This window comes from Procambarus clarkii, chromosome 67 (genome assembly GCF_040958095.1).
Source record: "Procambarus clarkii isolate CNS0578487 chromosome 67, FALCON_Pclarkii_2.0, whole genome shotgun sequence".
NCBI lineage: Eukaryota > Metazoa > Arthropoda > Malacostraca > Decapoda > Cambaridae > Procambarus > Procambarus clarkii.
In genome coordinates this window covers 3,559,149-3,575,062 of record NC_091216.1, presented here as the reverse complement: position 1 = coordinate 3,575,062, position 15,914 = coordinate 3,559,149, and the positions used below count along the sequence as shown (strand labels likewise).

Here is a 15,914-nt window from a genome sequence, read left to right as displayed (position 1 = left end):
AGTAACTAATCCCTGGTATTCTCTTGGTTTGGGGATGGGAGAGATGTACCTCAAATGGCAACGAAACTCTGGAACTCTTTCACTAATTTCCTAATATGTAAACAAATCAATTGTAGCTATATCTTTTAAGTCGATAAAATATCTTCCATATCTATGGCAGGGTGCTGGGAGTGGCATCCCCAGTACGAAAAGATGTCAGTGAGAAGCATACTCGGTGGTAGCATTATAAAGCAGACCTTGGAATACAGGTGAGCTACACATTCATTTAAAATAAAAATTTATTAAAAATTATTTATTAATTAATACATTTTTATTAACATTATTATTTTATTAAACATTAATAAATATTTAAAGACTGATTATATTGTCAAGTAATACAAATAATTTGTAATTTCTTCCTTTTAAAACTGGGAGTGTCCCATTACTATGTATTTTGAAATATCACTCCCCTGAAGCAAAAAAATATGGTTTCTTATAAAACTAGAAAGGTCATCTCCATTAAAATTGGAAATGCATCCTCCTTAAAAAATTAAAACATTAAAATAAATTTCATTCCTTAATGAATTTCAAAGGGCATCTCCCAGTTTAATTAATTCTTAAAAGTTAAATTTGTCAATGAATAGTGTCCCACTCAAAGTTTAAGGATGGACTCTTTTTAAGTGTTGTACACAGTGATAACACCGCAGGAGAGGATAAACTCATTAAGGTATTGTGTGTTGCATCATCACAGCTGCTGGCCCGGATACTTCGTGAACGCTGATGTGGGCAACAAGACCAAGCAGTACCTGTGGTGCCATGGTCAGCTAGGAGGCTGGTTCCCAAGACAACCACCCCTCATACCTTGTATTGGTGTAGATGGTGAGTTTTGTCTTGACTGCTTTGCTACACCTTTCCCCATCTCACTTCCTATTAAAATCTTACACCACCAATGACATTCTAAATGCCTTTTAGTACTTTAAGCCAATTATATCTGCTGATGACACAACCTTCATATTTCCCAGTCCTAACCCTCTTATTCTGAAAGACACTGTGAATACTGAACTACAAGGAAATCCACTTTGGTTAACTACTAACAAACTCACACTTTTCATTGATAAATCCTTCTATATTTTATTTGGTAATTCAGCTATCGAGTTACCCTGAGAATTAATAATATCCAAATTAGTAACAGAGTAGATGGTAAATGCCTTGATGTTCTCATTGATAAGTTGAATTTACAGTGCCATATACTAAATATATAACTAAAACTTCTTCACCGGTTGGTATTCTTTCTAAAATCAAATGCTATTTACATCACTGCCCTGGTAATGCTTTATTACCTGCTCATCTTTATCCTTATCTCACCTATGGTATCTGTGCCTGGTGTTCTATTACCCAAAATTATATACGACCTATTACTCGACACATCCTGGCAATTCAAACAATAACAAACTCAACCAGTTTTAAAAACACTAAGAACTACCTAATAAACTCTGTAGCCCGCCTTCTTTCCTAAATGTCGGCCTATTTTTAAAACAGTGCTCTCTTGAGTGGAATATTGTTAAACACTAATAGCCCCATTCAAAGCTAGATAAAGTGCTGATCTGGTGAGCATGCAAAGATCTTTTACTTCTAGAATTCACTCAATAAAACATCTAAATTATTGGGACGATCTAAAAATATTAAATATGTATTTCCTAGAGCACAGGCGAAAGATACATAATAATTTTAATTTGGAAAATATTAGAAAGACTGGTTCTAAAGCTGCACACAGAAATAACACATGATACCAGAAGGCATTTTTAGGATGTGCAAAAGCCCCACTGATAAGCAGAAGTGCATTAGGCGCCTTCATTATGTTCAATATTTTGGCTCAAATATGTTTAGCTCATTCATTGTCCCTACATGTCTTGTTTTATGTATGTGAGGAGCTAACAGTTCAACCCATCCTCCAGCCCAAGCAAGAGGTTAACCCTTAAGTTGCGCAACACATCATATGATGGGTTGAGTGACTTGCTATATAATGCGCATCCCATCATATGATGTATTATATTGGAGTACTACGCAAGAATTAAGGGGCCTGCGGGTACACGGGGTTCACCTCACCTTCATCAGGGCTCTTGTAAACAGACGCCATATTTTTTTTTTAAATCGTGGGCCAAATTCCCGGGTGTGAGGGCCTCAGTATTGAGTGAGCACCAAGCCTGACACGCAGCATGAGCTCACAGCACTGCTGTTCAGCTTGTGATCACGGCATTGCCTAAAAATGCGATAATATACATGTTCATGCTATTATTTAGCGATGATATTATTACAAAAGACCCCTGACTGTGATAAAAATGACCAGGATTCTGATAATAGCAGGATTGTTGTGATAATTAGCGTTGTAGTGGGAGGAGTAATCTTGGTGGGGAGGGAGGTAGCATTGTCTGCTGACTCTGTGTGACCACCTTTTACTGTCTGGACTCACTATACCAGCTTAGTTGTTTGCTATGGTAAACAAAACATGCAGATACTTATATATAACGTCTGTACATAAAAGCAAAAACAGTATGTTGGGAGGAGAATGGTGGCGAGTCAGGTGAGGTGAGGGAGGGAGGGAGGGAGTGGCAGCCAGTGGAGGGCTGCCACTGGCTGCCACTGCCACTGCCGCTCAGCACAACAACTTAGTGGTTCGTTATGGTCAACACGAATGTATATACTTATATATATCGTGTATATACAGTGTAATAACAGCAAAAAGAGTGTGGGGGAGAAGCCATTTTGGTGATGGGGAGGCAATATCTGCATGATTTGTCATGTTGGTAGGGGTGGCCACTATGCTCTTTGGGCATTATACCGGCTTAGTTGAACCGTTATGGTGAACAAAACATGTAGATACTTATATATAACGTCTGTATATAGGGTAATAACACCACAAATAGTATTGTTGGGGTGAAATTTTAGTGCGTCTGACCTTGAATGTGTGTGGGAAGCAGCCACCAGCTGACTGTGTGTAGCGACGTCTCTTAGTGCCTGAATTAACTATATCAACTTAGTTGTACAGTTGTGGTGAAGAAAACATGTAGATACTTATATATAACGTCTGCATATAATGAATAAAAGCAAAAACAGTATTGTTGGAGGAGAATGTGGGTGAGTCAGGTGAGTTGAGGGAGGGAGGAAGTAGCAGCCAGTGGCGGGCTGCCACTGGCTGCCACTGCCACTGAGCATGCCAACTTAGTGGTTCGTTATGGTGAACACGAATGTAGATACTTATATATAACATCTGTATATAGTGAATAAAAGCAAAAACAGTATGGTGGGAGGAGAATGTGGGCGAGTGAGGTGTTGAGGGAGTGAGTGGCAGCGAGTGGCTGGCTGGTACACGGCGGTCACTCCTCGTGGCTTTTTGGCTCATAATACCAACTTAGTGGTTCGTTATGGTGACCAAAACATGCAGATACTTTTATATAACCTGTGTATAGAGTGTAATAACCGACAAAGTATTTGTTCACTGTTTGATGAACATAATAATTGAGTCAACAGTATGCACACCATAATTTTGAGTACAGCGATGATTCACTCATTTTATTATATAAATATATCACACTACACACTATTGAATAATATTACAGCACAAAAAAACTACGAAAAATCAATCAGAGACATTGAAATAATTAGGTAATTATCTCTTTGAGACCACTCCTGCCTGATAGCTGGGAGCAACAGACCGTCTGGGACACACGCTAAGTCAGCGCCTGTTTTTGCCAGACTTTCCCCGCCCTATAGCAGGCAATATATGCCACTTACAATTTTTTTAATTTTTCCCATGATCAGAGAACACAAATTAAAAGGTTTAGAAGATTTTTTTGTATGCGCCTGTGAGTGACAAATGCTAATTAGCCCTGAGCAACACAAGGGTTAAATACTGGCATATAGACTTTAATAAGTCAATATTTGACTTATATAGCAGATGTAGGAAATAAACCAACATTTAATTACCATTGTATGCTAGGCATAGTATATACTAATCCTACTAATTTGTAGAATTAACATAAATTAATATTTTCCTATCTGCGTGTCATTTACCAAATTTTTCCCACATGGAGGGACAGTATTATGTCAGATAATACCCAGCAAGGTATAAATATTGTCAACATGCCAGAGAATTGAATAATATTCTCGCCTTTTGTCAGTATTATTTACAATAATTAATACTTGATAATATAACAACTAGTGATCTAATAGCAACGAGTTATCAACTAAAAAATCACTATATAATAGTTTATCTGTTATCTTAAACTAGCGATGGAGGAAGCAGAAGTTTCTCTCCATTTCTCATTTAATAAGAATATTGTTCATATTAATTATTATGTGACGAGAATTTAAAAAATATATAACTCCCTATAATTGCAACCGTATTCTCCTTCATTTATTAAGTAGAGCAATTACAAGGAAAAAAAATCAGTTTCTACTAAAATATGTTGCGCATGCGCGGCGAGAGGGGTTGAGGGAGGAGGAGGAGAGTGCGACAAGTTGCCCAAGCCTTGGCCACGAGACATCGTGACGGCCACAAGTACACAGAGTGAGGTGAAGCTTTCGCCAGCTACGTTATCGGCCCTTGCTATTAATCGGCCCAGGAGTGCAAAATTACTCCATCAGCGATCCAAGGATTGCATCGGCGGACAACAATTACGTTAAGTGGTATAGTTTTTAGTGTTCAGAGCTCTTAACGTGTAAACTTTACCCGTAATCTGTCGTCACGCCATGCTCCTTCCTCAAACCACAAGTACGTTCTCAGTGGACTTAATTTGGCCCTTCTAGTAATCCATAATTACATAATCTACTGTGTGTAAACAATTTTTACACCATATTGGGTTTCCAGCGTGTGTTGAATCAGCCTGAGGTGAAACAAATTCCCACGCCATGCTAGCGGGTCACGTGTTCCAGCAGGTTCTTGATGACACCGTCGCCCAACCACGCACCCGTTCACTGTTACAGCGAAGCCGCTGATCTTACGCTAATTATTAATTAACTACTTATGATTCGTTGAGATTTAAAAATATCTCGAATTTATATTTCATTTACGTGAGCTAAAAATTTATTCATATTTCTTATAGCCTTATGAACTTTAGATACGAACAATTTTCTTGTCTAACATTTATTATAATATGATCTTGTCATTAACCAAATTATTGAATACTTATACAAATTATATTTCTTAGTAAATCTTACTAATTTGTTTCGAGAAAGAACCAGCCTCGATTAAGTGTACTAGGAGTAATTCATCTTCTACTATTAACCCCCAATTGTGAAGTTTGGGAAAGTTTAATTCTTGAATAATAATTAATCTTACAATCCATTATTGTTCAACAAATAATTCTTGATGATTGCATTATCCACAGGCACTGGTAACTCAGTCCATTTTAATTATTCTAGTTATCTGTTTCCCTTTTCAGTAAAAATAGGGTGGTTCTTCGAGTAATTCAATTCATTCAATTAAATATCTTTATATTAAGAGTTAGCTTTCCTTCACGACAGCAGACAACCAATAGACAATGAATCTTTCACATATTACATTAAAGTTTTCCTTAAATGTAAATTATTATTTTATATTGTGGGTTTATGTAAGGTGTGTGTAAGGTTGAGTAAGGTGTTTTGGTTACATTGATTTAGGAAGTTCTTGCAATACAAGCTGAATACACGAAGTCAATGACTCAAGTAGATACAGATAATTCATTATTTGACTTTATATGATGTGAACCTGACGGCCTATTGTTTCGATGAAGGGTTGCAATTAACACTATTACTCGCTTTCTCTTCCAGTTTGCAATGAGACGTTTCCACCAACACCACCGAACATGAATCAGAATTTAGGAGATCACCCGCGCTACGAGACCTATAGCCTCTCATACTCCTGCAAAAGTGATGACATGACCAACATGGCCGGGGAGCACACACAGGTCCTCACCTGCACTCAATACAATGGCACCTACGCCTATAACAGAACCAATGTTACTGCGTGTGATAGTAAGTGTAATTGTACTATGGTCATTTAAACACTTATTGAGAACTTAACATTAAATTTAGCATACACAAATATTATGATAATTTATAATTTAAAAGGTAATTTACATATAAATAAGAATTAATTTACACAAATAAGCTTTAGTTTACATGTAAATAAGCATTAAATTAAACAAATAGGCATTAAATTATACAAATAGACATTAATTTGCACAAATAATCATTAATTTACACAAGCAATAATTTACACATAAATAACATTAATTTATACATAAATAACATTACTTTATACATAAATAACATTAATTTATACATAAATAACATTAATTTATACATAAATAACATTAATTTATACATAAATAAGCATTAATTTATAAATAAATTAGCATTAAGTTACATATATATAAAGACTAAATTAAATTATATGTAATTGGCAGCTTCACTTATCTATGCATAAAATACATACATACATGTGTATGAAAAATAAAGAAAAAATTATTGATAGTTGAGAGATGGGTCGAAAGAGCCAGATCTCAACCCCTACAAGCATAACTAGGTGAATAAAACTAGATGAATACATACATACATGCGCTCAGGCAGACGCAGTCAGTAACAGTCAGGAAGGTGTAGTGAGTGAACTTGTGCTAGTGAGGTAGCTATGTGGAGCTCTGGGGACAGAGTTGGATTCCCTGTGCGAGGAGCTAAGGCAGATGCAGGAGCTAAGACAGATGAATCAAAGGCACAAGGAAGCAAAGGAGGGAGCAGCAGTAGAGGGTCTACGTCTTGGAATAACGTAGGGACAGGGGTCTTAAGAAGACTCTGACGAGGCCGCCGACGGATGTCATAAAGACTTCCAACTCATTCGCCGTGCTGGAAGACGAGTGCTGTAGGGAGACTGCAGTTCGCTCGAAAGACAAGGCAAAGAAGGGAGCACCGGTCCCTCAAGCTGTTCACAAAGTAAAGGAATTAGCTAAGCGAATTTTGGTTGTGCGAGATTCCCAGGTGAAGTATTTGGATAGAGCGTTTTGTGGGAACAGGTTTGCTATCCGGAGCAGGGATTGGCGACATAGTAAACGACATGAATGATATTATGGCTGGAAATGGGAACAAACCCATTATTTGTATCAGTACCAGTGGAAATGATGTAGGATGAGTTAGAAGTGTGGCAATGATATAGAGGTTTAAGGTAGCCATAGAATTAGTTAGGAGCAAGTGAGGAATCCCGATCATATGTGGCATTCTTCCAAGAAAGGGAATCGGAAATGAATGGTTGTCGAGGGCACTTGGTGTCAATTGCCGAATGGACACATATTGTAAATCAAATGCAATATTATTCATTGATAATTGGAACACTTCTATGGAGGAAATGATATGTATGCTCGTGATGGGGTGCATTTATCTAGGGCTAAGATTGTTGCTGTTGCCAACTCGTTGGAACCTGTGGATGGAGGGGTTTGTTTGGGTATGAACTGTTACTAGATAGTGGTATGGGAATTTATATGAAAAAAGAGGCAATAAAAATATGTGTTGGTGGGGAAAAAAATGGCAAACTGAACAGGGAAGGAGAAGGACCCCAAAATAACAATATACTTATGATATATTACACGAACAGTAGGAGTCCAAGAAACAAAATAAACATTTTAAATGCTCTTGTCTGTACAGAAAAAATAGATATTATTGCACTTACCGAAACATGGATGAATGTAGAAAACAGGGAACTCTTAGCTGAATATCATATAAACGGATTTAAACTACTGTATTTCACTCAGATATATTAGGCAAGTAGGGGGAGTAGCTATGTATGTTAAGGAAAATTTGAAATGTAGTATCAAAGAAGGAATCACAACTGAGCCACACAGACACTATTTGGCTAGAATTTAACGAAAAAGCTAAAATTCTTACAATAGGAGTTATATACAGGCCATCAAACTTAAACAAAATAGAAGCAAAGCATCTATGGGATGAAATATCTAAAGAATCTAGGTCAAACAGTATTTGTGTTATCGGTGACTTTGATTTTAGTGGAATAAACTGGCTTAACAGAACAGGGAATAAGGAAGCAGATTTCAAGCAGCTGATATAGATATATTAGACTTTGGCATTAGTCAGTTTGAAGGGAGGCCTACCTCCTACCGGTCGACCGGGGACCACGAGCCAGAACCTGGCCCCCTCAGAAGAGGCACGAGGAGCAATGTGTGGGAAAATTGCAGAGATTGATTTATGAAAACTACTTAGGACTTGTACTTTACTAAATTAAAAATTACTGTGTGCAAAATTAATACAACTAAAGTCCTTAGCTAGGGATTGTAAATCATAGCTCCTCTAGTACTAATGACAGACTGTGGGCTGTAAGGGGCAGGTGGGTCCTTAAAGGTGAATGGAGAAGTTGATTGGAGATCTACAATCCACCCACGACAATTCATCACATCAGCTTGTATTGTTTATACAAGGATAAGATTTAATAACAGTTTAGTAACTGAGCACTGGTTCTGTTTAAATCAAGGATCTAAACATGTACATAGCCTAGCACTATAATTATAACAGCCAATATTCACATACTAATAAATACAACAATTATATTATATAGGTATGATATATATATAAAACTAAACCTGAAGACAGCACACTCCTAGGAGCTCCCCTGGGGTTGAAAGCCATCGATGAGGTCCTTGATAAGAAAATCGCCGACCTTAAGAGGATGGATGGGAGGATTGAGGATATTGATGCTCATGATGCACTCTACCTCATCACCAGATGTCTATCCCTCCCCAGGTTAACCTACTTTCTGAGGTGTTCACCATCTTACAGTAGCCAAAAACTAAGTGAGTATGACCGGTTACTGAAATCAATGCTAGAAAAAGCCCTTAACCTCTCTCTCGATGACCTACAGTGGAAACAAGCCTCTCTTCCCGTAAGACTTGGGGGCCTCGGAGTTCGAACAGCAACGCAAATCGCTGTTCCAGCCTTCCTGTCCTCCTTATCAGCATCCGACGACCTTGTGAAGGAAATTCTACCTGCCCACTTACATCAGCTGGCAGGTGTACATGATCCCAATTTTACACGCTGTGCCACAGAGTGGGCCTCTCGTGCAGGCCAATCACCTCAACCACCATCCCCAGAAGCCCACAAGCAATCCAGCTGGGATGGCCCCATTGTAGACCAAGTTGCTGCAGAGTGCCTGGGTGCTGCAACAACACAACACGACATTGCTCGCCTCACAGCAGTAGCAGCACCACATGCAGGGGATTTCCTGTTAGCAACCCCAATGTCGGCAACTGGCACGCGTCTCACACCACACGCCCTCCGAATTGCTGTGGCCCTCCGCCTTGCTGCCCCAATCCACACCAGATATAGGTGTATTTGCGGCGAGGTGGTGGCTGACAGGTACGGCCACCATGGCCTACTCTGCCAAAGCACAGGGGGATGGCACTCGAGGCACAATGAAGTTAACGACATCATCAAGAGGAGCCTCACCACAGCTGGATGCCCAGATGAAAGAGTGCCCTGTTACCTAACGCCCCGTAACTCTGATGCTCTTATTGGTCGCCCGGATGGTATCAAAGTGAACCCCTGAAAGAATGGCAAGCAGTTGGTATGGGACTACACGTGCGTATCAACCCTGGCTAACACCTACATTAACCTCAGTGTTGCACAACCAGGTGGCGCTGCCACCCACAGGGAAGCAGCCAAATCCCGTAAGTATAGTGAACTGGATCACCACTACAATTTTGTCCCCATTGCTTCTGAGACACTCGGCGCCTGGGGTAAAAGTGCTACCAGTTTTTTGAAGGAACTGGGTTCTAGGCTCATTGAAACAACAAGGACCCAGGAGCTGCAAGCTTTCTTTTCCAGCGCCTCAGTGTGGCGATACAGAGGGGAAATGCGCCTTGCATCGAGGGTTCCTGCCCGCCATCTGAGGAGCTGGAGGAACTCGACAACCTATGATAACCATCTTTGTAACCCATATGTAACTCCTTTTTTGTAACAAAGTTCAAATAAAGTAAATATATATGTGTACATACAAAAGAATGGGGGTGGTAGGAGAAGATAATATTAGTGTTCAGTGAGAAACCACAAGGTCTCCTCTGAATAATTTTTATTTTCTTCTCCGAGGCTATGGGTCCCCACATTGGCACCAGAGGTGGTACCCTCACAAACTTATATATATATATATATATATATATATATATATATATATATATATATATATATATATATATATATTGTGACGGTAAAGCGTTGGTGTTCGGCTGTTTCAAAAGCTAGGGGCAGGGCCTCGTCACATAACAAAAAAAAAAGGAGAAAGTTGGTCCTTTCGTCTGTGGTAAGGTAATGGGAAGACACACGAAACACAAGTATATAAACAATGAAATTTTAATTACTCTAGAAAAACAAGACATGAATAAAGGCAATCTCATAAAATATGCAGGATAAGTCAACAAACAAAATACCATGAATAATCACTGGCAAATGAAAAGTTACGCTAAGACAAGTAAGTTACAGTGATAGCAAAATAAAATATGAGTGCTGGAATACTGGCTTCGAGCTGCCACCTCCCTTAGTACACGAAAGCAAGGCTTAGTCTACCAGCGAGAGATGTCTACTGCATGGAGCACCGAGATATTCTGACGAGACTGGCGCACTGCAGCCCAGACGTCGACTTGTGGTGGTGGCGGAGAGCAGGTGCGACGAGACACCAGCCAATCAGCAACAGGCAGGCAGAGGATGAGCAGTTAGCTGGTTACGGCGGTGGCCAGGTGTTGGGGGTACGATTTGCTCTCTGGGCAAAACGTTTGGCGATACTTGGTGGACGTATCTTGTATTTTGACGTAATTATGTAGGGAAGAGCAGGCTCAATCTCTCTTGAAAGAGATTATCGTCACAATATAAATATATTTTATATATATATATATATATATATATATATATATTTATATATATATATATATATATATATATATATATATATATATATATATATATATATATATATTTTGAAGGAACTGGGTTCTAGGCTCATTGAAACAACAAGGGACCCGAGAGCTGCAAGCTTTCTTTTCCAGCGCCTCAGTGTGGCGATACAGAGGGGAAATGCGCACTGCATCCAGGGTTCCTGCCCGCCATCTGAGGAGCTGGAGGAACTCGACAACCTATGACAACCATCTTTGTAACCCATATGTAACTCCTTTTTTGTAACAAAGTTCAAATAAAGTAAATATATATGTGTACATACAAAAGAATGGGGGTGGTAGGAGAAGATAATATTAGTGTTCAGTGAGAAACCACAAGGTCTCCTCTGAATACTTTTTATTTTCTTCTCCGAGGCTATGGGTCCCCACATTGGCACCAGAGGTGGTACCCTCACAAACTTTAAAATATATATATATATATATATATATATATATATATATATATATATATATATATATATATATATATATATATATATATATATATATATATATATATATATATATATATATATAATATGCAATCAAAAGACCTTAACTTTGGTCCAATAACTGGTATCTAGGTTCAAGAATTTATATTCAGTATGATAAATTAAAGATAACATAGTTAGCTATGGTTAACTTAATATATATGATCAATTATATACAGATGTATTCAATTTATATGAAAAGATTCAGTCAAGCATTGACTGACTTTCAATGACTGAGTGTCCAAATAGCAATGAATGAGTGCCCAGATAGTATTGAAAAGATTCAGTTGCTGAAAGATTAATGCAAATTTACTGAAATTTGTGGCGGTGCTCCCAAGATGCAACAAGAAACAGACTTATTGGGTAGATTAAGGTTATACAAGCATGCAATTGGCCAATCAACACAGTACAATGACACTCAATTTACTTATGTTTTACTCAATCTGAGTGTCGGTGCCGTCTAACAAGGTGCCAGACTGGATGGCAAAGCAAACCTCTCTTGTAAAGCTTAGGCACTTTATTTTTATGTCACAGCTTTGCTGTTAAATACTACGGTAGTTTTTTGCTAGTTGATTATGTCCTCAGTTGCATTTGCAGTAGGATAAGATTAGGTGTGGTGGAGGTGGCATCTGTTGTGAGCCACTCTTCACTCATATTTATATAAAGTACTAGTAATTTTCCCTATATACAGAAATCCCCCAGTATCTAGGGAGCAATGACTGGTGATATAAGATTAGTTAGTGCGGTGTATTTTCTCTAATAAAGGGCTCCTAACACCAACACGTGTTTACACTAATAAACAAAACGATCTGGCCTCAGGTGGTGGTAAGCGCTTCTCTCCCAGCCATTGTCCCCCATGTTCCCTGAGCGAGGTAGCCTTCAATGAATATGTATTCATTATTTTTACTGCCTAGACATATGATTGAGATAAAGTGTGATTATAATATAATTATATACAGATTTAAAGATTATTGGTAGTACTTGATAGTACTATAGATTCTTATTAAGGATTTGACTTAATCTTCACCGGAAATTGACTGATGTTCCAATATTTTTTTAATTAATTAAGTTCTTCTTGAAGCATCTTGATCCATTAGAAATCATGCACAAAGTCAAGTAGGCTCATATGTGCCCATTTGGCATACGTGACCAATGGTCCTGTCATGTAGGATCCAGTTGATGAAGGATATAATGAATCTGAAGTGATTCTGATATGATTTTGATATGATCCTGATATGTTATAGAAATAATACATTTAGATAATAATGTTGATATATTGGGTAAAATTTCCCACACAATGGCCTGTTAAAACCCCTGTGTGATTGGACGCATTCTATTTGCCATCAACTGGGTCAGGCATCCAGAAAGGAGGTCAGCGCTCTAAAACAAACCTTTATTTTGGTTAAGAACTTGCTACTGAAAGCCGAACTTGTGGACCGAACTCCCCAAATGAAAACGAGCAAACGAGCCTGACGTCACCGCGCCGGTGTCAGTGCAGCTTTTTGTATTGTTTGTATTCTCCTTTCTTTTTATTATTGTGTATTCTCCTTTCTCCTCCCTGAGAGAAAGGAGAAGCCCCAGAACCTCACGCCAGCTATCCCCCCCCCCCCCAGTACTTTGGCTGATGTGATTGGCAACGGTCGTGTGACTCTGGCTCGTGTTTTCCTGTCTTCAAGCTCTGTGCCTTGTGGTGCGGTGCTAATTCTCTGGTGGTGCACGAGCCAGGAGTAATTTCACAAGTACTCGGGCTGCATACACCTAGGGGTCACCTTCCCTATGTGCTCTTTAAGTACTGCCCTTGGGACAGTACTTAAGGCGTTGCATGCTAGGTTTAGGTTGCTGCAATGAGCTAGGTTGGTCGCTGACCCGGAAGCCCTGAGGCTGCAGCATTTTGTTTATAATGACCCGGACAAGGGCGTGTTAGTAGCTTCGACCTTGATTCAGTCCGCACCATCTCATCCGTCCCCTGCTGTGGTTCGTTCTGGTCCTCCACCCGTGCTTCTGGCTCCAAAGCGTATGAGGGTTTCAGATTCGGTGCAGGGTTTAGTTAGGTTAGAGTCTCGGGGATGGCAACGGAGGCATTCGAGGCAAGTCCTGCAGCCGATGCGTATGGGTCTAACCAGTGGGCCCTCCTTCCTTAATGTTTTTCCAGCTGCCCCGGCTTTTTCCAGTGAGGCCGGGGCATTGGGTGGACTGCTTGGACCCGGATCCAGCTGTGGGGGTTCTCGGGGCAGGGGAGTGGCTGGCTTGGGGTTTTTGGGCCCCGTTGGTCCCCGCTTCGGTTTTTATGCTCTCTGAGCGGGGTTTACTGCTATGAGGGGTGGGAGTTTCTTTTCCCCCCGCCTTGCCCGAGTTGAATTGGTGTCGGCCCCTCCCTGTGTTCGGTTCTGTGTTTGTTCGGGCCAGTCGATCCCGGCCTTCCCAAGGTTTACGGCATCCCGTTCCCGCCTCATTAGGTACGGGAAGGCATTGTGGCCTTCTTCCTGGACGACCCAGATTATGCCTCCATATTGGATCCTTCTTCTTTCGGGTTTAGATCTTCGTTTCCTCCCTGGGGTTCGTTATTGGATTCCAGTGAGTTCCTGGTTAGCGGTCTGCCTGGGCCCTGGCTCTTAGGTTTTCTTCTCCTTTCTGTCCTTTGCTGTTTGTGGAGTCTGTGGTTTGGCAGTATGTGCAGGTGACTTCTGCTTGTTGTCGTCCGATGTCGGATTTTTTGGTTCTCCGGGGGGCCTGTGGGGGGGTTCTTCCCAGTGGAGTCATGCCAGGGCTCGGGGTTCCTTCCTTCGGGGTAAACAGGTGGTGCCAGGTTCGGTGTTGGCGCCGCCTTTGGACCCCCATTCAAGGGCGTCGGCGCTTTCGCGGTTCGTCACATTGACGGGGGAGGGCCTCGTGCTGATTGCTCAAGCCTGGTCTCACGATTTGTGGGCTTTTGGGTTGGTTTCGATGGCCTGTGGTAGCGATAAGTGGCTCCTCCCCCTTCGGGAGTTTGGGGCTGGTGGGGCGAGCCTCTTCTCCTGTGCTCTATCAAGCCATCTTGGAGGTGTTTTTTCTTTTGCCTCTCCTTTCGCATGATTACTCTGTCCCAGGTCCGGCTTATCTTTGAGTTGGGCGCTTGGGTGGTGTCCCTGAACCTCCAGGATGCATATTAGCACGTCCCGATTTATCCGGGTTCAGGGTCTGGCTCGGTTTTGTTGTGGGGCGTTGGGGTTGCCGCTTTCGTTGCCCTCCATTCGGCATGAACCTGGCACCTCACGTGTTTATACGCCTTACCCGGGTCGTGGTGACCCGTCGGCTCCATATGGACTGCTTCCCGGTAGTTCATTGCCTGAACCGAGGAGGTTCTATGCGGTCCTTGGCTGGTCACTTCAGGTGACTCGTCTGCTGAGTGCTCGGGGCTTCCAGAGGTGGACCTCTTCGCGTCAGCATGGTCGAGGCATCTCCCGGTATTCATGGCGCCCTTCCCTGACTGCTAAGCCGTAGAGAGCGATTCCTTGCGGCAAGACTGGTCGAGGTGGGGTTACCTGTACTTCTTTCCCCGGTTCAGCTGTTGCTCCAGGTCCTTACTCGCTTGGAGACTTACCAAGGGAGAGTAGTCCTCTTGGTTCCTTCGTGGCCGGCCCAGCCTTTGTTTCAGGTGCTGCTTGTTCCGTGCCCGAACCCGGGGGTCTTCCCGCGGCTCCGCCTCTTTCAGCAGATTGGACCAGTCCGTTATGTGGCTGGTTCAATCTTCTCGAATCTTTGATTCAGGTCTTTCTGACTCGAGTTTATTTCTACTTGTATGGTGAGTAAATGGCTTCTTTGATGGTGTCTCTCCTGCATGCTTCGTCTCGGCGGCAGTATGAAGTTTCCTGGCAGCCCTTTGTCGGTTTACTTCGGTCTCTGTTCGGGTTGTTTTGTCCTTCCTTTCGTGGGTGTTACAGGACAGTATCTTATGCTGTATACTCTCGCCTCATATCGTGCGGCATTGGCAGAGCCACTGCAAATTGTGTGTTCGGCATTGATATTACTTCTGCACCGTTCTGCCAGCTGTCTCGGACATTGTTTCACCAACAGCCTGCTCATGCACCGCCTGAGCAGTCCTGATCTTTGGATCAGGTGCTCTCTTTTCCCTCTTCTCTTCCATTTCTGGTGGCCCATTCGGTTGAGGATTGTTTCTCCAAGGCTCTTTTCTTGTTGGCATTGGCCTCTTGTTGGAGTCTGGTCAGGGAGCTACATGCTCTCCTCTGGAGCAAGGGCGGGGGGATACGTTTCTGCTTTTTCGGTTCTGGTGATAGGTTTGCTTACTTGCAGTCGACTTCTTCTTTTCTGGCGAAGAATGAGACTGCTGCTCTCTGCAGGGGTCCTTGGGTTGTTGATGCTTGGTTGGTTAGGCTAGACGTGCATCATATATTGTGTCAGGTCGCGGCTCTCCACCATTATTTGCGCGTCATAGCCTCTGTGGCCGGGGATGTGCTCTGGGTTGACCCACTTCCCTTCTTCCCTATTC

At 41.4% G+C, this 15,914-nt stretch overlaps 1 protein-coding gene across 1 annotated transcript in view; it reads left to right on the top strand.

Moving 5' to 3' along the window:
- Positions 1 to 732: 732 nt before the first annotated feature.
- Positions 733 to 15,914, top strand: part of LOC138355508 (uncharacterized) — a 59,550-nt gene continuing 44,368 nt past the window's right edge. The window contains exons 1-2 of the mRNA XM_069310705.1: positions 733 to 858; positions 5,788 to 5,991. Of these exons, the coding sequence (XP_069166806.1) occupies positions 5,823 to 5,991 (169 nt within the window). The 5' untranslated portion in view covers positions 733 to 858; positions 5,788 to 5,822. The remainder of the gene's footprint in view (positions 859 to 5,787; positions 5,992 to 15,914) is intronic.